Source organism: Scyliorhinus torazame, chromosome 2, assembly GCF_047496885.1.
Source record: "Scyliorhinus torazame isolate Kashiwa2021f chromosome 2, sScyTor2.1, whole genome shotgun sequence".
Taxonomy (NCBI): domain Eukaryota; kingdom Metazoa; phylum Chordata; class Chondrichthyes; order Carcharhiniformes; family Scyliorhinidae; genus Scyliorhinus; species Scyliorhinus torazame.
Window position 1 is genome coordinate 198781369 of NC_092708.1, and position 21456 is coordinate 198802824.

The 21456-nt window shown below is 44.2% G+C and overlaps 1 protein-coding gene across 5 annotated transcripts in view; it reads right to left on the minus strand.

The window, feature by feature from the left end:
* The window catches only part of trak2 (trafficking protein, kinesin binding 2), a 135241-nt gene that overhangs the window by 56354 nt on the left and 57431 nt on the right, over positions 1-21456 (minus strand). For 2 of the 5 annotated variants that reach the window (XM_072482357.1, XM_072482331.1), the window contains exons 3-4: positions 15056-15122; positions 8843-9037 (exon numbers count right to left, since the gene is read on the minus strand). In XM_072482357.1, coding sequence (XP_072338458.1) covers positions 8843-9037; positions 15056-15122 — 262 coding nt within the window. Of the gene's footprint in view, positions 1-8842; positions 9038-15055; positions 15123-21456 lie in introns of those variants that run through there. The other 3 variants (XM_072482348.1, XM_072482340.1, XM_072482365.1) reach the window with 2 other exon arrangements.

Below are 21456 nucleotides of genomic sequence, written 5' to 3' on the forward strand. Positions count from 1 at the left end.
GGTGAACTCCAAAAGTTGTTTATTCCTATTTGGTGCAAGAATAGAAAGAGAACTGTGGCCAAACCATGGCTTGCAAAGGAAATTAGAAATAGTATTAGATCCAAAGAGGCATACACGTTAGTAAGACGAAGCAATAGACCAGAGGGTTGAGAACAATTTAAAATTCAAAGGCAGACCAAGAGATTGGTTAAGAAGGGGAAAATACAATATCAAAGTAGGCTAGTGGGGAAAATAAAAACTGACTGTAAAAGTTTTGATAGGTATGTAAAGAGAAAAAGATTGATGAAAATGAATGTAGGCCCCTTACAGTCAGAAACGGGAAATTCATAATGGGGAACAAAGAAATAGAGTCACAGAGGTTTACAGCATGGAAACAGGCCCTTCGGCCCAACTTGTCCATGCTGCCCAGTTTTTAACCACTAAGCTAGTCCCAATTGCCCGCATTTGGCTGATATCTCTCAATACCCATCTTACCATTATAGCTGTCTAAATGCTTTTTAAAAGATAATATGAGGTAATATGGGCTGAAGTTAGAAATAGGAAAGGAGCGGTCAAGTTGTTAGGAGTTTTCTAACAGGCCCCCAAATAGTTAAAGAGATGTGGAGGAAGAAATTGCAAGCAGATTATGGATAGGTGTGGAGGTCTCAGGGTAGTTGTCATGGGGGATTTTAAATTTCCAAATATCAATTGGAACCTCTATATGTCGAACAGTTCGGATGGGGCAGTTTTTGTACAGTGTGTGCAGGAGGGTTTCCTGACACAATATGTGGATAGGCCAACAAGAGGTGGGGCCACATTGGATTTGGTACTGGGTAATGAACCGGGCCAAGTGTTAGATTTGTTTGTGGGAGAGCACTTTGGAGATAGTGACCACAATTCGGTGTCTTTCACTATTGCAATGGAGAGGGATAGGGCCATACAACAGGGCAAGGTTTATAATTGGGGGAGGGGTAATTATGATGCGATTAGGCAAGAATTAGGGAGCATAAGATGGGAACAGCAACTGTCAGGGAAAGACACGAATGAAAAGTGGAGCTTGTTCAAGGAACAAATACTGTGTGTCCTTGATAGGTATGTCCCTGTCAGGCAGGGAGGAAATGGTCGTGTGAGGGAACCATGGTTCACAAAAGAGGTTGAATGTCTTGTCAAGAGGAAAAAGGAAGCGTATGTGAGGATGGGAAAACAAGGTTCAATTGGGTCGCTTGAGGGTTACAAGGTAGCAAGGAATGAGCTAAAAAAAGGGCTTAGGAGAGCTAGGAGGGGGCATGAAAAGTCCTTGGCGGGTCAGATCAAGGAAAACCCCAAGGTTTTTTACTCTTATATGAGAAATAAAAGAATGACCAGGGTGAGGTTAGGGCCGGTCAAGGACAGTAGTGGGAACTTGTGTATGGAGTCAGGAGAGATAGGAATGAATACTTTTCTTCAGTGTTAACCGAGGAGAGGGGCTATGTTTTTGAGGATGAGAGTGTGATACAGGCGGGTAGGCTGGAGGAGGTAGATGTTCTGAGGGAAGATGTATTAGCAATTTTCAAAAACCTGAGGGTCGACAAGTCCCCTGGGCCAGATGGGATATATCCTAGGATTCTTTGGGAGGCAAAGGATGAGATTGAAAGTCTTTGGCTTTGATCTTTGGGTCCTCACTGTCCACGGGGATAGTGCCAGAGGACTGGAGAGTGGCGAATGTTGTTCCTCTGTTCAAGAAAGGAAATAGGAATGACCCTAGTAATTATAGGCCAGTTAGTCTTACTTCGGTGGTCGGTAAGTTAATGGAAAGGGTCTTGAGGGATAGGATTAATGACCATTTGGAAAGATGCAGCTTAATCTGGGATAGTCAACACGGATGCGTGAAGGGTAAGTCTTGCCTCACAAATTTGATTGAATTCTTTGAGGAAGTAACTAAGTGTGTAGATGAAGGTAGAGTAGTTGATGTCTTATACATGGATTTCAGTAAGGCGTTTGATAAGGTTCCCCATGGTCGGCTCATGAAGAAAGTAAGGAGGTGTGGGTTAGAGGGAAATTTGGCCAATTGGATAAGTAACTGGCTATCACATAGAAAACAGAGGGTGGTGGTGGATGGAAAATTTTCAGACTGGAGACCAGTTACCAACGGTGTACCACAGGGATCAGTGCTGGGTCCTCTGCTATTTGTGATTTTTATAAATGACTTGGAGGAGGGGGCTGAAGGGTGGGTCAGTAAATTTGTTGATGACACCAAGATTGGTGGAGTAGTGGATGAGGTGGAGGCCTGTTGTAGGCTGCAAAGACACACAGATAGGATTCAGAGCTGGGCCGAAAAATGGCAGATGGAGTTAAACCCTTATAAGTGTGAGGTGATTCATTTTGATAGGACAAATTTGAATGCGGATTACAGGGTCAACGGCAGGGTTCTGAGGAATGTGGAGGAACAGAGAGATCTTGGAGTTCATGTCCACAGATCCCTGAAGGTTGACACTCAAGTGATTAGAGCCGTGAAGAAGGCCTATAGTGTGTTAGCATTTATTAACAGGGGGCTTGAGTTTAAGAGCCGTGGGGTTATGCTGCAACTGTACTGGACCCTGGTGAGACCACTGTCTTGTTATGCTTCTTGACGTAGCATAAGCTGCTTCCTTTATGTGCACTCTGACAAAGGAAGGTTCAGACTTGGAGATAGCTCTAACACATTTATTGAACCGTTAACTATTCTCCTACTTGGGTTCGACTCTCTTGCTAATCTAACTATAGTAACTCAACTAACGAACCAGTCTGCTCTAATCCATGCAGTGGGTGTGATGCTTCCCTGATCTGCTCCTGTCTCTCTGAGTGTCGCCTATGGAAAGAGAAAGAGCATGCGTGCCCTGTCCTTTTATATGGGCAGCCCCCTTGTGGTAGTGTCACCTCTGGGTGTGGCTTGACTGCCCATTGGTCGTGTCCTATCTTACTGACCTATTGGTTGAATGTCTGTGTGTCATGATGTCTCTGGTGCTGCCTCTAGTGTTTATTTAGTCCCAGCGTATTTACATTAACCCCTTGTGTATTTACAGTGATGCATATCACCACAACCACATTTGGAGTATTGTGTGCAGTTCTGGTCACCTCATTATAGGAAGGATGTGGAAGCATTGGAAAGGGTGCAAAGGAGATTTACCAGGATGCTGCCTGGATTGGAGGGTAGGTCTTATGAGGAAAGGTTGAGGGAGCTAGGGCTTTTCTCATTGGAGCGAAGGAGGATGAGAGGCGACTTAATAGAGGTTTATAAGATGTTGAGGGGGATAGACAGAGTGGACGTTCAGAGACTATTTCCTCGGGTGGATGTAGCTGTTACAAGGGGGCATAACTAGAAGGATTGGGGTGGGAGATATAGGAGGGATGTTCGAGGTAGGTTCTTTACTCAGAGACTGGTTAGAGTGTGGAATGGGCTGCCTGCCATGATAGTGGAGTCGGACACTTTAGGAACTTTCAAGTGGTTATTGGATAGGCACATGGAGCACACCAGAATGACAGGGAGTGGGATAGCTTGATCTTGGTTTCGGACAAAGCTCGGCACAACATCGAAGGCCGAAGGGCCTGTTCTGTGCTGTACGGTTCCATGTTCTATTGTACCCGCCTCTACTACTGCGTCTGGCAGCTCGTTCTGGACACTCACCACCCTCTGTGAAAAAATTGTCCCTCTGGACCCTTTTGTATCTCTCCCCTCACTTTAAACCTATGCCCTCTAGTTTTAGACTCCCCTACCTTTGGAAAAAGATATTGACTATCTACTTGATCTATGTCCCTCATTATTTTATAGACCGCTACAAGATCATCCCTAAGCCTCCTACGCTCCAGGGAAAAAAGTCCCAGTCTATTCAGCCTCTCCTTATAACTCAAACCATCAAGTCCCAGTAGCATCCGAGTAAATCATTTCTGCATTCTTTCCAGTTTAATAATATCCTTTCTATAATAGGGTGACCAGAACTGTATATAGTATTCCAAGTGTGGCCTTACTAATGTCTTGTCCAACTTCAACAAGTCGTCCCAAATCCTGTATTCAATGTTCTAATCAATGAAACCAAGCATGCTGAAGGTCTTCTTCACCACCCTGTCGACCTGTGACTCCACTTTCAAGGAGCTATGAACCTGTACTCCTAGATCTCTGTTCTACAACTCTCCCCAACACACTACATTAACTGCCCCGATTCGATCTACCAAAATGCATACCTCACATTTATCTAAATTAAACTCCATCTGCCATTCATCGGCCCGCTGACCCAATTGATCAAGGTCCCGTTGCAATCCTAGATAACCTTCTTCACTCTCCACTATGTCACCAATCTTGGAGTCATCTGCAAACTTACTAACCATGCCTCCTAAATTCTCATCCAAATCATTAATATAAATAACAAATAACAGTGGACCCAGCACTGATCCCTGAGGTACACTGCTGGTCACAGGCCTCCAGTTTGAAAAACAACCCTCTACAACCACCCTTTGTCTTCTGTCATCAAGCCAATTTTGTATCCAATTGGCTACCTCACCCTGGATCCAAGTGAGATTTAACCTTATGCAACATCCTACCATGCGGTACCTTGCTAAAGTCCATGCAGACAACGTCAACTACACTGTTCTCATCTACCTTCTTGGCTACCCCTTCACAAAAGAATAAATTTGTGAGACAAGAATTCCACTCACAAAGCCATGCTGACTGTCCCTACTCAGTCCCTGCCTCTCTAAATGCCAGTAGATCCTGTCTCTCAGAATACCTTCTAACAACTTACCCACCACAGACGTTAGGCTCACCGGTCTGTAGTTCCTAGACTTTTCCCTGCGGCCCTTCTTAAACAAAGGCACAACATTTGCTATCCTCCAATCTTCAGGCACCTTACCTGTGGCTGTCAACAATTCAAATGTCTCTGCTAGGGAACCCCTAGCTGGGGAACTAAATTTGTACTTAGCTTCTATTTTCACAAAGGAAGACATGGATAATGTATCGGAAGTTCTGAGAAACACAAGTTTTAGTGAGAAGCTGAAGGAAATTAGTACTAGCAGAGAAATAGTTGTAGGGAAATTAATGGGATTGAAGGCGGATAAATATCCAGAGCCTGATAATCTTCATCCCAGAGTACTTAAGGAAGTAGCCCTAGAAATAATAGATCCATTGGCGTAATTTTCCAAAATTCTTTGGACGCTGGAATGGTTGCTACAGATTGGAGAGTAGCATATATAACCCCGCTATTCAAAAAGGGAGGTAGAAAGAAAACAAGGTATTATAGACCAGTGAGCCGAACGTCGGGAGTAGGAAAGTTGCTAGAATCAATTATCAAGGAATTCATAGCACAGCATTTGGAAAGTAGTGGCTTAATCAGACAAAGTCAGCATGGATTTATGAAAGGGAAATCATGCTTGACAAATCTACTGGAATTCTTTGCAGATGTAACTAGTTGACCAGGGAGACCCGGTAGAAGTGGTTTATTTTCAGAAAGCTTTCGATAAGGTCTCACATAGCAGATTACTATGTAAAATTAAAGCGCATGGGATTGCAGGTAGTGTCTCGAGATAGATAGTAGACAGGAAGCAAAAAGTTGGAATAAATGGGTCTTTTGCCGATTGGCAGGCAGTGACTAGTGGGGCACCACTGGGATCTGTGCTCATTCCCCAACTTTTCACATTATATATTAATGATTTTGACAAGGGAACTAAATCATCCCGAAAGACGTGCTTGTTAGGTGAATTGGACATTCTGAATTGTCCCTCTGTGTACCCCGAACAGGCGCCGGAGTGTGGCAACTGGGGGATTTTCACAGTAACTACATTGCTGTGTGAATGTAAGCATACTTGTGGCACTAATAAAGATTATGTAGTATCTCCAAATTTGCAGATGATACAAAGTTGGGTGGGAACTTTGAGGAGATGCAAAGATGCTTCAGTGGGATTTGGACTGGCTGAGCGAGTGGGCACATGCATGGCAGATGCAGTAGAACGTGGATAAATATGAGGTTATCCACTTTGGTAGCAAAAATAAGAAGGCAGATTATTATTTGAATGGGTGTAAATTGAGAGAGGTGGATACTCAGCAAGATCGGAGTGTCCTCGTGATCAGTTGCTGAAAGTAAGCATGCAGGTACAGCAGGCAATAAACGTGGCAAAGTTATGTTGGCTTTCATAGTGGGAGGATTTGACTATAGGAATAGGGATATTTTACTACAGTTGTATAGGGCATTGATGAGGCCACACCTGGGGTGTTGGTTGGTGCCTTTATCTGAGGAAGGGTGTTCTTGCTATGGAGGGAGTGCAGCAAAGGTTTACCAGGCTGATTCCTGGGCTGGCGGGATTCTCATACGAAGAAAGACTAAATCAGTCAGGATTATATCCATTGGAGTTTAGAAGTGAGGGGGGATCTCAGAGAAACTTATAAAATTCTAACAGGATTAGACAAGGTTGATTCAGAATGATCCCAATGGTGGGGGAGTCCAGACGCAATATAGTTTGAGGATAAGTAGTTTAAGGACTGAGGCAAGGATAAATTTCTTTACTCACCAGAGTGTGATGAATCTGTGGAAATCGCTACCACAGAAAGTAGTTGAGGCCAAAACATTGTGAGATTTCCAAGAAGGAAGTAGATATAGCTCTTGGGGCTAAAGGGATCAAAGGATATGGGCAGGGGCAGTGGGGAGGCGGGATCAGGGCACTGAACTTTATGATCAGCCATGATCATAATGGCGGAGCAGGCTCGAAGGGCCAAATGGCCTCCTCCTGCTTCTATTTTTATGTATGTTTCTATGTACAGTGGCAGGTGTAGAGAGTGAGTTAAGGCTTTTCCTTTTATTGAGGAACAGTTTAACTGTTGATTGTAAAGCCATTTCTTTGATGTTAATGTGATTGGTCGGTGTTCAAATTAAAGTGTGTTTTAACATAAATGATACCTATTGGTCAGTCATTACTCCTGGGGTGAAATGTCTTTTTACAGGTATTGTGATGTGGTACGAATAAAGTAATGGCATGATGGGAAAACTAGTGGAAGACTGGTCAAAATATTTGATACAATGTAAGAAATGCTGCCCTAACCATGTCAGACCCCTGTAAGACTAATAAGGCCGACTCTGCATAACTTGAAGTATGAATAAGATCAGAGAAGGTCAAGCCATTCCTAAATACCGGACCTCGGTAACTCCTGATGAGACTAACTCGTCATAACCCAGGGCCATAGGAATAAGACAAGATAAGGTCAGGAAGAAATAAGTCTCCTCCGACCTCCCAATGTTCCCTCCAAGGACAAGATAATGGTGTGAGTGATGCGACAAAGAGCCCAATAAGGTAAGCAGGCATTGCTTCAGTTTCTACTTCCGATCGAATTCCTGACTAAGCTGTAGTCACGCAATCTTGATAAAATGTATAAATACTGAACTGATTTTCTGCAAAAGCGCGGGCTTGCGAAGGAATCAGTAACTTTCACTAACTGCTCTCTGACCTCAAGTTTCAGCCATTACTGCATGCAGTCGTTTTGAAAATAAAGCCTTGTTATTTTGTCTCAACGAGCGTTGTTTAATCTTTCTACTACAGAAGCAGGAAAATATTGACTACAACAGTATCCTAACAGAAATTGGGGCTTGGTCCAGTATCTTCACACAAAGAGTTGTCGAATGGGTAAATGTATGTAAAAATTAATGTAATTTACATTCAAGTCAAGAGTCAATTCTGAGCCAGTTCTGTTGTTTCTTGATGAAACAAATGCTTGGTTAAAGTGTTAAGCCCAATGCCATGAAGAGCAGACTTATGTTGGTCCACGAAACAATGTTGAGACACTTAAATTAGTCGGAAAGCTTCCCTTTAGCTATCCAGTGTCAATGCTTGTCCTTAATGTATGCAAAATATCCGAGGAGGTGCTGCACAGTCGGGAGTGCTGTCTTTCGGTGTAACATTAAAATGAGGCACCCTCTGCTCTCTCAGGTGGGCATAAAAGATCCATGGCACTGTATTTAACCCTCAACATTTACTTGAAGGGATGACCTCTTCCTTATCACGCAGCTGTTTGTGGGAGTTTGCTGCTGTATTTCCTTTATAATACTTAGCTTAGATATTGGCAATTAAGTCATCCTTTGAAGCTTCAAAAAATCCCTCCAAAAACTTGAGCTGACTCAAACGCTGAGTGTAAAGTACACTGCGCGACATGGGTGGTCACCATCTTTTGTCATTCACCACATGGCGTCTGCTCGGTGTGGGCCTGCCCAAAATTCCCACGTAGCTTTGTTCAACATATCTTGCGTCGCCTGGTTGATTCCTTGTGCCCAGTTATAAGGTACTGGTTAGTAAAACATCCATTTGTGGGGTGGAAAAGTAAAGCTGACTACTAATGAGAGTTTAGCATGCTGTGGCTGAAAAAGGTGGGGGCGAGATCAAATCATAAGCTAAGTATTTGCAAAAAGTATGATATTTTGGGCGGATCATCGGATTGTTTGCCTTTTGAACGGAGAAAATGCACCGACCCTCGAGTGCTGTTAACTGATCAATTAATAGATCTAGTTTTCAATCTTAATTTTTTCTTTAAATTTTCCAAATATTTTAGCTTCTACCTTCACCTTATGTGTCTGTCCTATTTTTAATTCGCTCAATATAAAAACATTTCTTTTTGTTTCCTGTTTCGGTGTCTGTTTAGTTCTTTTAACGTGATTGGCAGCTTAGACAGCCTGAATATCGCTGCAACTCCACGCTGGGAATCCCCAGTTAAGAACGCTGCAACCACTTGCAGTAATCACTGTAAACTGAGAGGTGAAATTATCAGTAGAGAGAGACTTCAAGGTCAGCACAAGGGCCCTTGCTCTACGACAAGATGAAAACTCTGGGAGAATAAATTATTCAAATGAAAGGTTTCGACAATTGGATCACTTACTCATGTAGCGGAAGGTCTCCTCGGCCTGGGCGGGAGATAGCTCGCTGGATGCATGGCCACGGTACTCGGGCACCTGCTCCCAGTCCTTGTTCTGATAGAGGTAGAGCGAGTCTGCCCGCAGGTGGTACCGGGCCAGCTGGTCTTCTATCAGGCTCACAAGTTCAACTTCAGGCAAATCCTCACTGTTGCACACATCTGGGAACAGGAACAAGGATACATTTCAGCGACATCTTGTCATGTTTATCAGACCAGCATCTTAATTGTAATTGCACACAGTACTCCCGATGTGGTCCCACCAAAGCCCTGAACAATTGTAGCAGGACTTCCTCACTCTTGTAATCCATATCCCTGTCATGGGAGAGTCCCTTTAAGAAATGTTTTTGTCTCATCACAAAGCTTCAGTGTGGTCATTGTGTGGGTGGAGCTGGGCTGTGGCTCTGAGTTTTTACTTTCATTTTTGAGTTTGAACTGGTGTATTACACAGGTTGAAAAGAAGTGTCTCTCTATCTGCATTTTTAAAGCTGCTTCAAGATTATTTGATAACTTAAAAGAGATAACTGTTTTCTGGCAGCAATCCAAACCTGCTGTTTTGGAAAGGAAACAATAGTATCCATACCAAGTCTTAAAGACAGTCAGAATGGTGTGTGCTGGGCCACACCTTTGAAAAGGGGCTTCTGGGATGAAGGAGAAAATGCTGGAAAATCTTAGCAGGTCTGGCAGCATCTGTAGGGAGAGAAAAGAGCTAACGTTTCGAGTCATCGGACTCGAAACATTAGCTCTTTTCTCTCCCTACAGATGCTGCCAGACCTGCTGAGATTTTCCAGCATTTTCTCTTTCGTTTCAGATTCCAGCATCCGCAGTAATTTGCTTTTATTCTATTTTATGGGATCTTGTTATTAAATTGGAACAGTAAAGGTGGGATTCATTAAGGATTATACATAGATTACTGTAGCTGTGTGGGGTATTTATGTTTGTAGTTGATATAAATGTTTACTATGTGTTCGTACAAATGTTAACTAAATTCGTAGAATGAAGCTTGATTTTTTGATTAAAAGCGCCCAAGACCTCTGTTGAATAACACCTGAAAGACAGGCTCTTGTGGTCATGGTAACCAAAATCAATAAACAGTTGTAGGTAAGGTGAACTCCATGATATACTTTGGAGTTTTCTAAACCTTGGCCCATAACACCCCTTATAATAAAGGCTAACATGGCAGTTGCAGGCACAGGAAGCAATAAAGGAGGCAAATTGCACGGCAAATATATTAGATTTGCCAACATGATTTATTTACTATAAAACCATGTTGACTATGACTAATCATATATATTTTTTTTTAAGTGGCCTGTTCCATGAGAATGAACTGCAGCACTTTCCCAATGGTTGAAGTTACTGTTTTCTCCCACTCTCTTTTCTTGCATAGCAGTGTCCCATTTGCTACCTTCCAATCTAGTCGGACTGTTCTAAAATCAAAGGAATTCTGGAAGATCACTGCCAATGCATCCACTATCTCAGTAGCAATTCTTTGGACATCCTTGGAGCAGGCCATCAAATGCAGGGGATTGTCAGCTTTTAATCCTATTAATTTCTCCTATACTTTTTCCTTTACTAATATTAATTACATTAAGCTCCTCAATCTCTTCAGAACCTTGGTTCCCTATATATCTGGTATATTTGGGTGTCTTCTATTTTAGTATTTCCCATTTCCTCATGACCCATATAATTTCTCCCATCTCTGCTTCTAAAGGACCCACATTTACTTTTGCTACTCTCTTCCTTTTTAACATACTTACAGAAGCACTTACTTTTTAAATATATTGACTAGATTACTCTTTCTATTTTCTCCCTCTTTATCAATGTACATAGCACATGTTACAGACAGCATGTGTAGTGAACTTTCGAAGAAAATTACCCAAGGAAAACAGTGATAACATACATATAATGTGAAGCAACAGGGAACATTTCAAAATGACAAGTTTTATGGAATCTTTCACCTTTAATAACAGTTCAGTTTTTCTTCCATCACTGTGTTGGAAGAAGCAGAAACACCAGCATAAACTAGTTGGGCCAAAAAGCCTGCATCTGGTGTAAACTCTAGCTTTAAAAAAAACCTGAAGTTTTTTTTAGACCTTCTCAATCTGATCTTAAAACATGAGCAAGGCCCGTTACCAGTCAATCCATGGAGTTCAGATCTCTGGTGGGCCCCAATGAGAAAATGGCAGAAATCTGAACTAGAGGAGCTTTTCATAGTTAGCAACTTATCTTTGAAGTTAGCTTTCTCAAAATCTCACCTGAATAGACAATCAGGAAGATTGCTTATGTCTATCTCAAATTCTGCCCACTGTTTACAAGAAAGACTAAACAGTCTCTTCAAAAGGCAAGGGATGGGCACAGTGGTGCAGCGGTTAGCACTGCTGCTCACAGCGCTGAGGACCCAGGTTCGATCCCGGCCCCAGGTCACTGTCCGAGTGGAGTTTGCACATTCTCCCAGTGTCTGCATGGTTTCACTCCCACAATCCACTCCCACAATCCAAAGATGTGCAGGCTCGGTGGATTGGCCATGCTAAATTGCCTCTTAGTTGGGGGGAAACAATTGGCTCCTTTAAATTTTTTAAACAGCCCAAGGGATAACCTCGGAGATCTTTGCAATTATAAAGAGGTTTCATTGAGATGTTTTTGCTTGTGGAGAGTCCAAAACAAGTCTAAATAATATATAGTCACTCATGAAACCAAAAGCAAATTCAGGAGACTCTACTTTATCCTGGTTGGTGAGAATATGGATCTCAAAAGTGGTGAAGCACATAGCATTGATGCATTTAATGGAAAGCTAGGCACGTATTTTGGAATCCCTACAGTTCGGCCCATCAAGTCTGCACTGACCCTCCAAAACAGCACTCTTCCTAGACCCACTCCCTCGCCCTATCCCTGCAATGCAATAATACCACCTAACCTGCACATCCTTGGACCTCGAGGGCAAATTTAACATGGCCAATCCACCTAACTTGCACATCTACGGACTGTGGGAGGAAACCCACGCAGACACAGGGAAATTGTGCAAACTCAACACAGTCATCCAAGCCCGGCTCCTGGTCTGCTCTCCTTCTCAGGATAGGGTTCCACTGGGGAGGTAGTAAACTGTGGGCTGGAGGATCTGGGCTGGTGGGTCTAAGTGCGAGGTTGAGTGCTGTGGATCAGTGTTGTTAGAGTCTTTCATCGGATGGAGGGTAGGCTGAGTGGGGGAGTTAGGCACCCTCCTCCAAGTGGTCTTATGTAGAGATTTCCAGATTGCCCTGCCTCTTGAAGGCTGGGCTCCCCAGGGTCGGCAGTGTCCTGTTTTTTGTGAGGCTGCGCTATTCCACCCAATATTATTTTTGAAAAAGGGTATGGTACTAGATCTTATCTGGTATTCTTTGGCTTAACCTTGTGTTCCTTTCGTTTTGGCATTTCCTTTTCTTACTTGGGTAAGGACACTGATACATGCCCCTAATTTGGTATATTGTGTCTCAGGGGGTTTCCTTATTGCGTCGGAGAGTTGGGGGAACGATTGTACCCCTCCTAAGACACCCAGCCAGTAGGCTCCTCTGCTTGTTGGTGGGTTTCCTCAGTAGAGGAAGGTGCAAATCTTCTAGTCGACAGGGCCGGAATGGTGCCTCTGATGTGCCTGGAGAGGAGTGATGTCTGTTGTGTAGCTAGACTTGGTATGGTGTGGATATCCTTGGCTCACTGGTTCCTGTATAAGAGAGTGTACAATACCAAGCCATGTTTTGTACTGAGGGCAGCATCTGGTTGTGGCCCTGTGATGGGGTGTGGCATGTGAGAGTACCTTTAAGAAATGGGTGTTTATAAATGGTTGTGTATATAAATATCTGTAGTGAGAGTACCTTTAAGAAATGGGTGTTTATTACTGCAGTGATGTCAGAGAGTGGGTGGAGCTGGGCTGTCTGTCAACTTTTTACTTTCGTTTTAGGCTGTTTGCTGCAGGGTGTGTTTTAGTTTCGTTTTCAGAGCCAGATAGATGCAGTCACAGCCAGAAGGTTTATGAATCTCTCTCTGTAATCTAAAGACTGTAAATCAATCCTGGTGATTTAAAACTAATAACAGTAGTGACTTTAACCTTATGTGCTTCTGATAAAAGGTGTTTCAAGTCTTACGGATGTTAAAAGGAAAGTTTAAAGGATTACTTAGTGTTGTATTCTTTGGGGGTTGTATTTGAATTAATGGTTGCTAAGATGTTCACTGTATGTTTTAAAAAGGTTAACTTGAGTTCATAGAATAAACATTGTTTTGCTTTAAAAAATACTTTTCCATTTCTGCTCTACCACACCTGTACAGTGGGTCGTGTGCTCCCCATACCACAATCTAGTAAAAGTTGTGGGTCAGGTGAACTCCATGATACACTTTGGGGTTCTCTAAACCCTGGCCCATAACAAATTGGGGGCTCGAGGGGGATAAAATTGGATTGGCTTAGTGAACTTAAAGACAGTGAGGGTGAGCATATTGCGGTTGCTTATCAGGTGCGGTATTCTAGTTTAAGTGGGGGGTGTCTTGTGGCCAATGGCTCTTTCATAGGCTCTGAAGTTTTTGGGAGTGGAGACGGTCACACGCAGTACCTTACGGACAGTGACTAAAAGCAGACGGTTAGATTTGGCAAAAACATTGCAGTTAACATTACCTGACAAAATGCGAAAAGATGAGGTAATTATGGCGGTGGCTAAGCATTCAAAATTGCCTAGGATGCAGTGACTCATTAGAAATGGCAAAGATCCAGTTGCAGATTAAGCAACTTGAACATGAAAAAGAATTAAAGCAGCTGGAATATGCAATGAGAGAAAAAGAAAGAGAAAGGGAGATACAGATCAGGGTAAAAGATAAAGAGAGAAAGTTTGAACTTCAGAAAATGGCCATGAAACATAACAGTCAGTTAGAATTGGCAGACGTAAAGGGAAAGGTACAGTTGGAGGATACTGATGAGGATAGTGAGAAACAAGCGTCATAGTCGAAGGCTTGGTGAGGATCTATTTAAACATGCCCAAGCATTGCCAAGGTTTGATGAGAAAGAGGAAGAAGCCTTTTTCATTTCATTTGAGAAGGTAGCTAAACAAATGAAATGGCCACAGGACATGTGGGTATTACTGATTCAAACAAAGCTGGTAGGTAGGGCTCGTGAAGTGTTTGCACCACTACCGGAGGAGGTATCTGGGACGTATGAGGTGACAAAATCCATCTTGGGTGCATATGAACTAGTGCCTGAAGCTTACAGACAAAGGTTTAGAAATTTAAGGAAAGAATTTGGTCAAACATACATGGAGTTTGAAAGGCTCAGAGTAATTCTGATCAGTGGATAAGGGCTTTGAAAATAGACCAAACGAATGAAGCTCTCAGAGAAATTATACTTTTGGAGGAGTTTAAAAATTCAATTCCTGATGTAGTGAGAACTCATGTGGAAGAGCAGAGGGTTAAAACTGCGAGATTAGCAGCGGAAATGGCAGACGATTATGAATTAGTTCATAAATCAAAGCTTGGTTTCCGACATTAGTTTCAGCCTGTGAGGGATGGAAACTGGGGACATGAGAAATACTCAAGTGGTAAAGGTAAAGGTGATCTGATGGGAGATAATAAGGAGAGTGTACCTCAGATTAAGAAAGAAATCCAGGAGGGTGGAACAGAAATGAAAATTTTCAAATGTTTTCACTGTAATAAACTAGGCCATGTAAAGTCACAGTGTTGGTGGTTGAAGAAAAGCACTGGGAAGGCTGATGTGGTAAAACAGGATAAGACAGTGGGGTTTGTTAAAGTGGGAATGGAAAGCCCAAGTGAAGTGAAGGAGGTGCAAAAGATTGTACAGCCTGATCAAGAGGTGATTGATAAGAAGGTGCCAGGTCTTTTTAAAGAATGTATTTGTGAGAGTAAAGTTTACTCATGTGTATCAGGAGGAGCAGGTAAACAAGTCACAATTTTAAGAGATACGGGAGCTAATCAAACTTTAATGGTAAGAGATGAGGAGTTATGTAGTTTGGGAAGAATATTGCCAGAAAAGGTGGTAATATGTGGAATTCAGGGTGAGAAGAGTAGTGTTCCATGATATAAGGTACAGTTGGAAAGTCCAGTGAAGAGTGGTGAAGTGGTGGTAGGAGTAATAGAGAAATGATCTTGTACAGGAATACAGTTTATCTTGGGTAATGATATAGCTGGATCGCAGGTGGGAGTGATGCCTACTGTGGTTGATAAGCCAGTGGAAAATCAGGCAACTGAAGTGTTGAAAGACGAATATCCTGGGATTTTTCTGGATGTTTTTTTAAAAATATATATTTATTAGAATTTTTCAACAAAAATTTTCAACCATTCCAACCCCCCGCCCCCCGTAACAAAAAGAAAAGTGGCATAGCAAGACACAAACATATCAATTCAACATAATACAAACGTTGTACAATGGGTTCCCCCCGCACACATCGACTTTCCCATATGTTTATGCACTTCCCCTCCCAAGGGCCCCTACGAAAAAAAAACCTTCCCCGCCCACCCTTCTACACCACCCCCCCCCCGGAAAGAAACGTCGTCTCTTCCCCCCCCCCCCCCCCGGGTTGCTGCTGCTGCTGACCGACCTCCATCTAACGCTCCGCGAGATAGTCTAGGAACGGTTGCCATCGCCTGAAGAACCCCTGCGCAGACCCTCTCAAGGCAAACTTTATCCTCTCCAGTTTGATGAACCCTGCCATGTCGTTTATCCAGGCTTCCACACTGGGGGGCTTTGCATCTTTCCACATTAGCAAGATCCTCCGCCGGGCTACCGGGGACACAAAGGCCAGGATACCGGCTTCTTTCGCCTCCTGCACTCCCAGCTCTTCCGCCACTCCAAATAGTGCTAGCCCCCAACTTGGCTTGACCTAGACTTTCACCACCTCAGACATAGCCCTTGCAGCACCTCTCCAGAACCCATCCAGTGCCGGGCACGACCAGAACATATGGACGTGATTAGCCTGGCTTCCTGAGCACCTCCCACATCTGACCTCCACCCCAAAGAACCTACTCAGCCTCGCCCCTGTCATATTCGCTCTGTGAATAACCTTAAACTGTATCAGGCTGAGCCTGGCACACGAGGAAGAGGAATTAACCCCACAGACCCTCTTCATTTTAAAAAATATATATTTATTAAAGTTTTTTAACAACACAGTTTTTTCCCCTTACAAACAATAACCCCCCCCTCCCCGCAACAAAATAACACAAAGTCGCACTAAGCAAGATATATACATGGCAAAATGGTATATTAACATAGCTTTATACACTGGCTCTCGCCCACCCTCCATGTTATCTCCTGCTCATCCATCCCCTCAAACAATCTCTCGTTCTTCCCTCCCCGCCCTGCCCCAGGGCGGCTGCTGCTGCTGACCGACCTTCCTCTAACGCTCCGCGAGGTGCTCTAGGAACGGTTGCCACCGCCTGTAGAACCCATGCGTAGACCCTCTCAAGGCAAACTTAATCCTCTCCAGCTTTATGAACCCAGCCATGTCGTTTATCCAGGCCTCCACGCTGGGGGGCTTCGCCTCCTTCCACATTAGCAAGATCCTTCGCCGGGCTACTAGGGACGCAAAGGCCAGAATGCCGGCCTCTTTCGCCTCCTGCTCTCCCGGCTCATCCACTACTCCGAATATTGCTAGCCCCCAGCTTGGCTTGACCCGGACTTTCACCACCCGAGATATTGCTCCCGCCACTCCTCTCCAGAACCCCTCCAGTGCCGGGCATGACCAAAACATGTGGACATGGTTCACCGGACTCCCTGAACACATTCCACATCTGTCCTCTACCCCAAAGAACCTACTCAACCTTGCCCCCGTCAAGTGCGCTCTGTGAACCACCTTAAATTGTATCAGGCTGAGCCTGGCACATCCGAGGATGAGGAATTAACCCTACCCAGGGCATCAGCCCACAAACCTTCCTTGATCTCCTCCCCCAACTCCTCCTCCCATTTACCCTTCAACTCTTCTGCTAGGGCTTCCTCCTCTTCTTTCAGCTTTTGGTGTATTGCCGAAACCTTGCCCTCCCCGACCCATACACCCGAGATCACCCTGTCTTGAATTTCTTGTGCCGGGAGCAACGGGAATTCCCTGACCTGTCGCCTCACAAAAGCGCTCACCTGCATATATCTAAATGCATTTCCCGGGGGTAACTCAAACTTCTCCTCCAATGCCCCTAGGCTCGCAAATGTCCCGTCAATGAACAGGTCCCCCTTTCTTCTAATCCCCGCCCGAGAGTGGGTGGAGCTGGGTTGTCTGTCAGTTTTTTAGTTTCGTTTTAGGCGGTTAGCTGCCTAGTTTCGTTTTCAGAGCTGGATAGCTGCAGTCACAGCCAGAAGGTGTATGAATCTCTCACTGTAATCTAAAGACTGTAAATCGATCCTGGTGATTTAAAACTAATAACAGCAGTGACTTTAACCTGATATGCTTCTGGTAAAAGGTGTTTCAAGTCTTATGGATGTTAAAAGGAAAGCTTAAAGGATTACTTAGTGTTATATTCTTTGGGGGTTGTATTTGAATGAATGGTTGCTAAGATGTTCACTGTATGTTTTAAAAAGGTTAACTTGAGTTCATAGAATAAACATTGTTTTGCTTTAAAAAATACTTTTCCATTTCTGCTGTACCACACCTGTACAGTGGACCGTGTGCTCCTCATACCACAATCTAGTATAAGTTGTGGGTCAGGTGAACTCCATGATACACTTTGGGGTTTTCTAATCCCTGACCCATAACAGGTGTTCCTTCTTGGCCTAGATGTCTTGGGAGGTTTTGATTGTGCAGCTTTTTCATTTTTTGTCTTATGGTGGGGGGCATGCGTCATCGGGCCATGTGCTCATGGCTATATCCTGGTACCCTGCTATTCTGAGATCCTCTCTGTTTTTGGTATTATCTTTTATCCTGTTATTGGATGAAGGGAGATGCAAACCACAAGGATTACAGTCTAAACCAACTGTATAAATATTTGCTAACTTTCTGTATAAATGTGTGAAATGATGATTACTCTGCACTGCTGGATTTGGAGATTTGTTGCATCTTATAATAATAATTTCTATTAGTGTCACAAGTAGGCTTACATTAATACTGCAATGAAGTTACTGTGAAAATCCCTAGTCGCCACATTCTGGCGCCGGTTCGGATACACGGAGGGAGAATTCAGAATGTCTAATTCACCTAACAAGCACGTCTTTCGGGACTCGAGGGAAGAAACCGGAGCACCCTGAGGAAACCCATGCAGCCACGGGGAGAATGTGCAGACTCTATCCAGACAGTGACCCAACCGGGAATTGAACCCGGGTCCCTGGTGCTGTGAAGCAGCAGTGCTAACCACTGTGCTACCATACCACCCATGTATATGTAAAATATCCTCTTCGAGCTAATGACTTCAGAAATTTTTTCTGCCTTTTGTTGTTATTTTGGGGTTAAAAAACTATTGACTGGTGCTTGTCAAGGCACACAGTTCTTATATCTGAGACAGGACGTCATAATGAGTTATTGATGCCTCTGGTATGATTGGAGTTGGGGGAGATTTGTTTTGGTGTGCACCCAAATATGGCACGAAAATCTTATTCTATATTTTCATTGACTGTATGAGCATCCACTACATGTGAAGGTGTGCACCATTTTACCATGGCTTTATCCTCTTCTCCCACATTCTCCAGCTTATTGGTTGGTACATACAGAGGCACAGAGGCACCAAATTTAATAGTTAAAATGAATCAACTGTATTATTACTCTCCTGTTTTTTTCTGCATTCATGTATGCTGAGGCATTTATGCTGTTCCAATCCTGTTGTTGCATCATGGGTAAAAATAGAAAAACTCTAATAAAAATATATATTAAAAAAACGCTTGGGTGGCACAGTGCCACAGTGGTTAGCACTGCTGCCTCAACGTGGCAGGGACCCAGGTTCAATTCCGACCTTGGGTGACTGCGTGGAGTTTGCACATTCTCCCTGTGTCTGCGTGGGTTTCCTGCAGGTGATCTGGTTTCCTCCCACAGTCCAAGATGCGCAGGTTAGGTGGATTGGCCATGCTTAGTGTCCAGGAATGTGTAGGTTAGGTTAAAGGTTATTGGGATAGGCAGGTAAGTGGAGTTGGGTGGGTTGCTCTTTCAGAGTGTCAGAGTGGATTCGATGGGCCAAAGAGCCTCCATCTGCACTTTAAGGCCATGATGTGGAAATGCCGGCGTTGGACTGGGGTGGGCACAGTAAGAAGTCTTACAACACCAGGTTAAAGTCCAACAGGTTTGTTTCAAATCACTAGCTATCAGAGCGCAGCTCCTTCATCAGGTGAGTGCCATCCCCTACGGTCAAGCCCACTCACCTGATGAAGGAGCAGCGCTCTGAAAGCTAGTGATTCCAAACAAACCTGTTGGACTTTAACCTGGTGTTATAAACTTCTTACTGTACACTGTCAGGATTCCATGTAAGTGTAAGTGATTTCCTTATGAACCACGGGTGTTCCAGCATTATGGCCTTATTAGCCGTGTTGATTTAGACTGTTAAACCTGAAGAGCCACATACAATGCTGGACTTCACATTAATTTGTATCTGCTGTTTAAAGGTTATCCACCAGTGGGTGACTAATACTACGAACAGCTCTTCCCAAATCCTCAGATCCCCCAAAATTAAAACAGGACATACCGGAGACAAATTAAACAAATTTCTCTGGTCTGAATGGGTTTTAAGGACTAAAGTGCAGAGACTCAGGAGTGCTACATAAGGGCCATGGACCAGGGAGATTCCCGATTTACAACCTTACACATTAAACATAATTACTTAATTATAATTTAGAGGGGTATCTAAACCAGAGATCGGATTATTTAGCTTTCGCATTTCTATTAGAAATCTAGTGCTAGGAAACAGATAGTTAACAGTAACTTTGAAATTAAAAAAATATATATATTTAAAAAAAAATTTACATTTTAAAATTTTTTAAAAGTTAATTGACGCAATGTCAGTTAGAGGGGTGCAGTGCTCTGACTGTGAGATGTGGCCGGTCCGGGAGGCTTCCAGCGTCCCGGATGGCTTCATCTGCAGAAAGTACACCCAACTGGAGCTCCTCACAGACCGCATGGTTCGGTTGGAGCAGCAATTGGATGCACTTAGGAGCATGCAGGTGGCGGAAAGCGTCATAGATCGCAGTTATGTAAATGTGGTCACACCCAAGGTGCAGGCAGAAAAATGGGTGACCACCAGAAAGGGCAGGCAGTCAGTGCAGGAATCCCCTGTGGTTGTCCCCCTCTCGAACAGGTATACCCCTTTGGATACTGTCGGGGGGGATAACCTATCAGGGGAAAACAGCAGCAGCCAGAGCAGTGGCACCACGGCTGGCTCTGATGTTCAGAAGGGAGGGTCAAAGCGCAGAAGAGCAATAGTAATAGGGGACTCCATAGTCAGGGCACAGATAGGCGCTTCTGTGGATGTGAAAGAGACGCCAGGATGGTATGTTGCCTCCCTGGTGCCAGGGTCCATGATGTCTCCGAACGGGTAGAGGGCATCCTGAAGGGGGAGGGCAAACAGGCAGAGGTCGTTGTACACATTGGTACTAACGACATAGGCAGGAAGGGGCATGAGGTCCTGCAGCAGGAGTTCAGGGAGCTAGGCAGAAAGTTAAAAGACAGGATCTCTAGGGTTGTAATCTCGGGATTACTCCCTGTGCCACGTGCCAGTGAGGCTAGAAATAGGAAGATAGAGCATCTAAACACGTGGATAAACAGCTGGTGGAGGAGGGAGGGTTTCCGTTATCTGGATCACTGGGAGCTCTTCCAGGGCAGGTGTGACCTATATAAGGACGGGGTGCATCTAAACCAGAGAGGCATAAATATCCTGGCCGCGAGGTTTGCTAGTGTCACACGGGAGGGTTTAAACTAGTATGGCAGGGGGGTGGGCACGGGAGCAATAGGTCAGAAGGTGAGAGCATTGAGGGAGAACTAGGGAATAGGTACAGTGGGGCTCTGAGGCAGAGCAGACAGGGAGAAGTTGCTGAACACAGCGGGTCTGGTGGCCTGAAGTGCATATGTTTTAATGCAAGAAGTATTACGGGTAAGGCAGATGAACTTAGAGCTTGGATTAGTACTTGGAACTATGATGTTGTTGCCATTACAGAGACCTGGTTGAGGGAAGGGCAGGATTGGCAGCTAAACGTTCCAGGATTTAGATGTTTCAGGCGGGATAGAGGGGGATGTAAAAGGGGAGGCGGAGTTGCGCTACTGGTTCGGGAGAATATCACAGCTGTACTGCGGGAGGACACTTCAGAGGGCAGTGAGGCTATATGGGTAGAGATCAGGAATAAGAAGGGTGCAGTCACAATGTTGGGGGTTTACTACAGGCCTCCCAACAGCCAGCAGGAGATAGAGGAGCAGATAGGTAGACAGATTTTGGAAAAGAGTAAAAACAACAGGGTTGTGGTGATGGGAGACTTCAACTTCCCCAATATTGACTGGGACTCACTTAGTGCCAGGGGCTTAGACGGGGCGGAGTTTGTAAGGAGCATCCAGGAGGGCTTCTTAAAACAATATGTAGACAGTCAAACTAGGGAAGGGGCGGTACTGGACCTGGTATTGGGGAATGAGCCCGGCCAGGTGGTAGATATTTCAGTAGGGGAG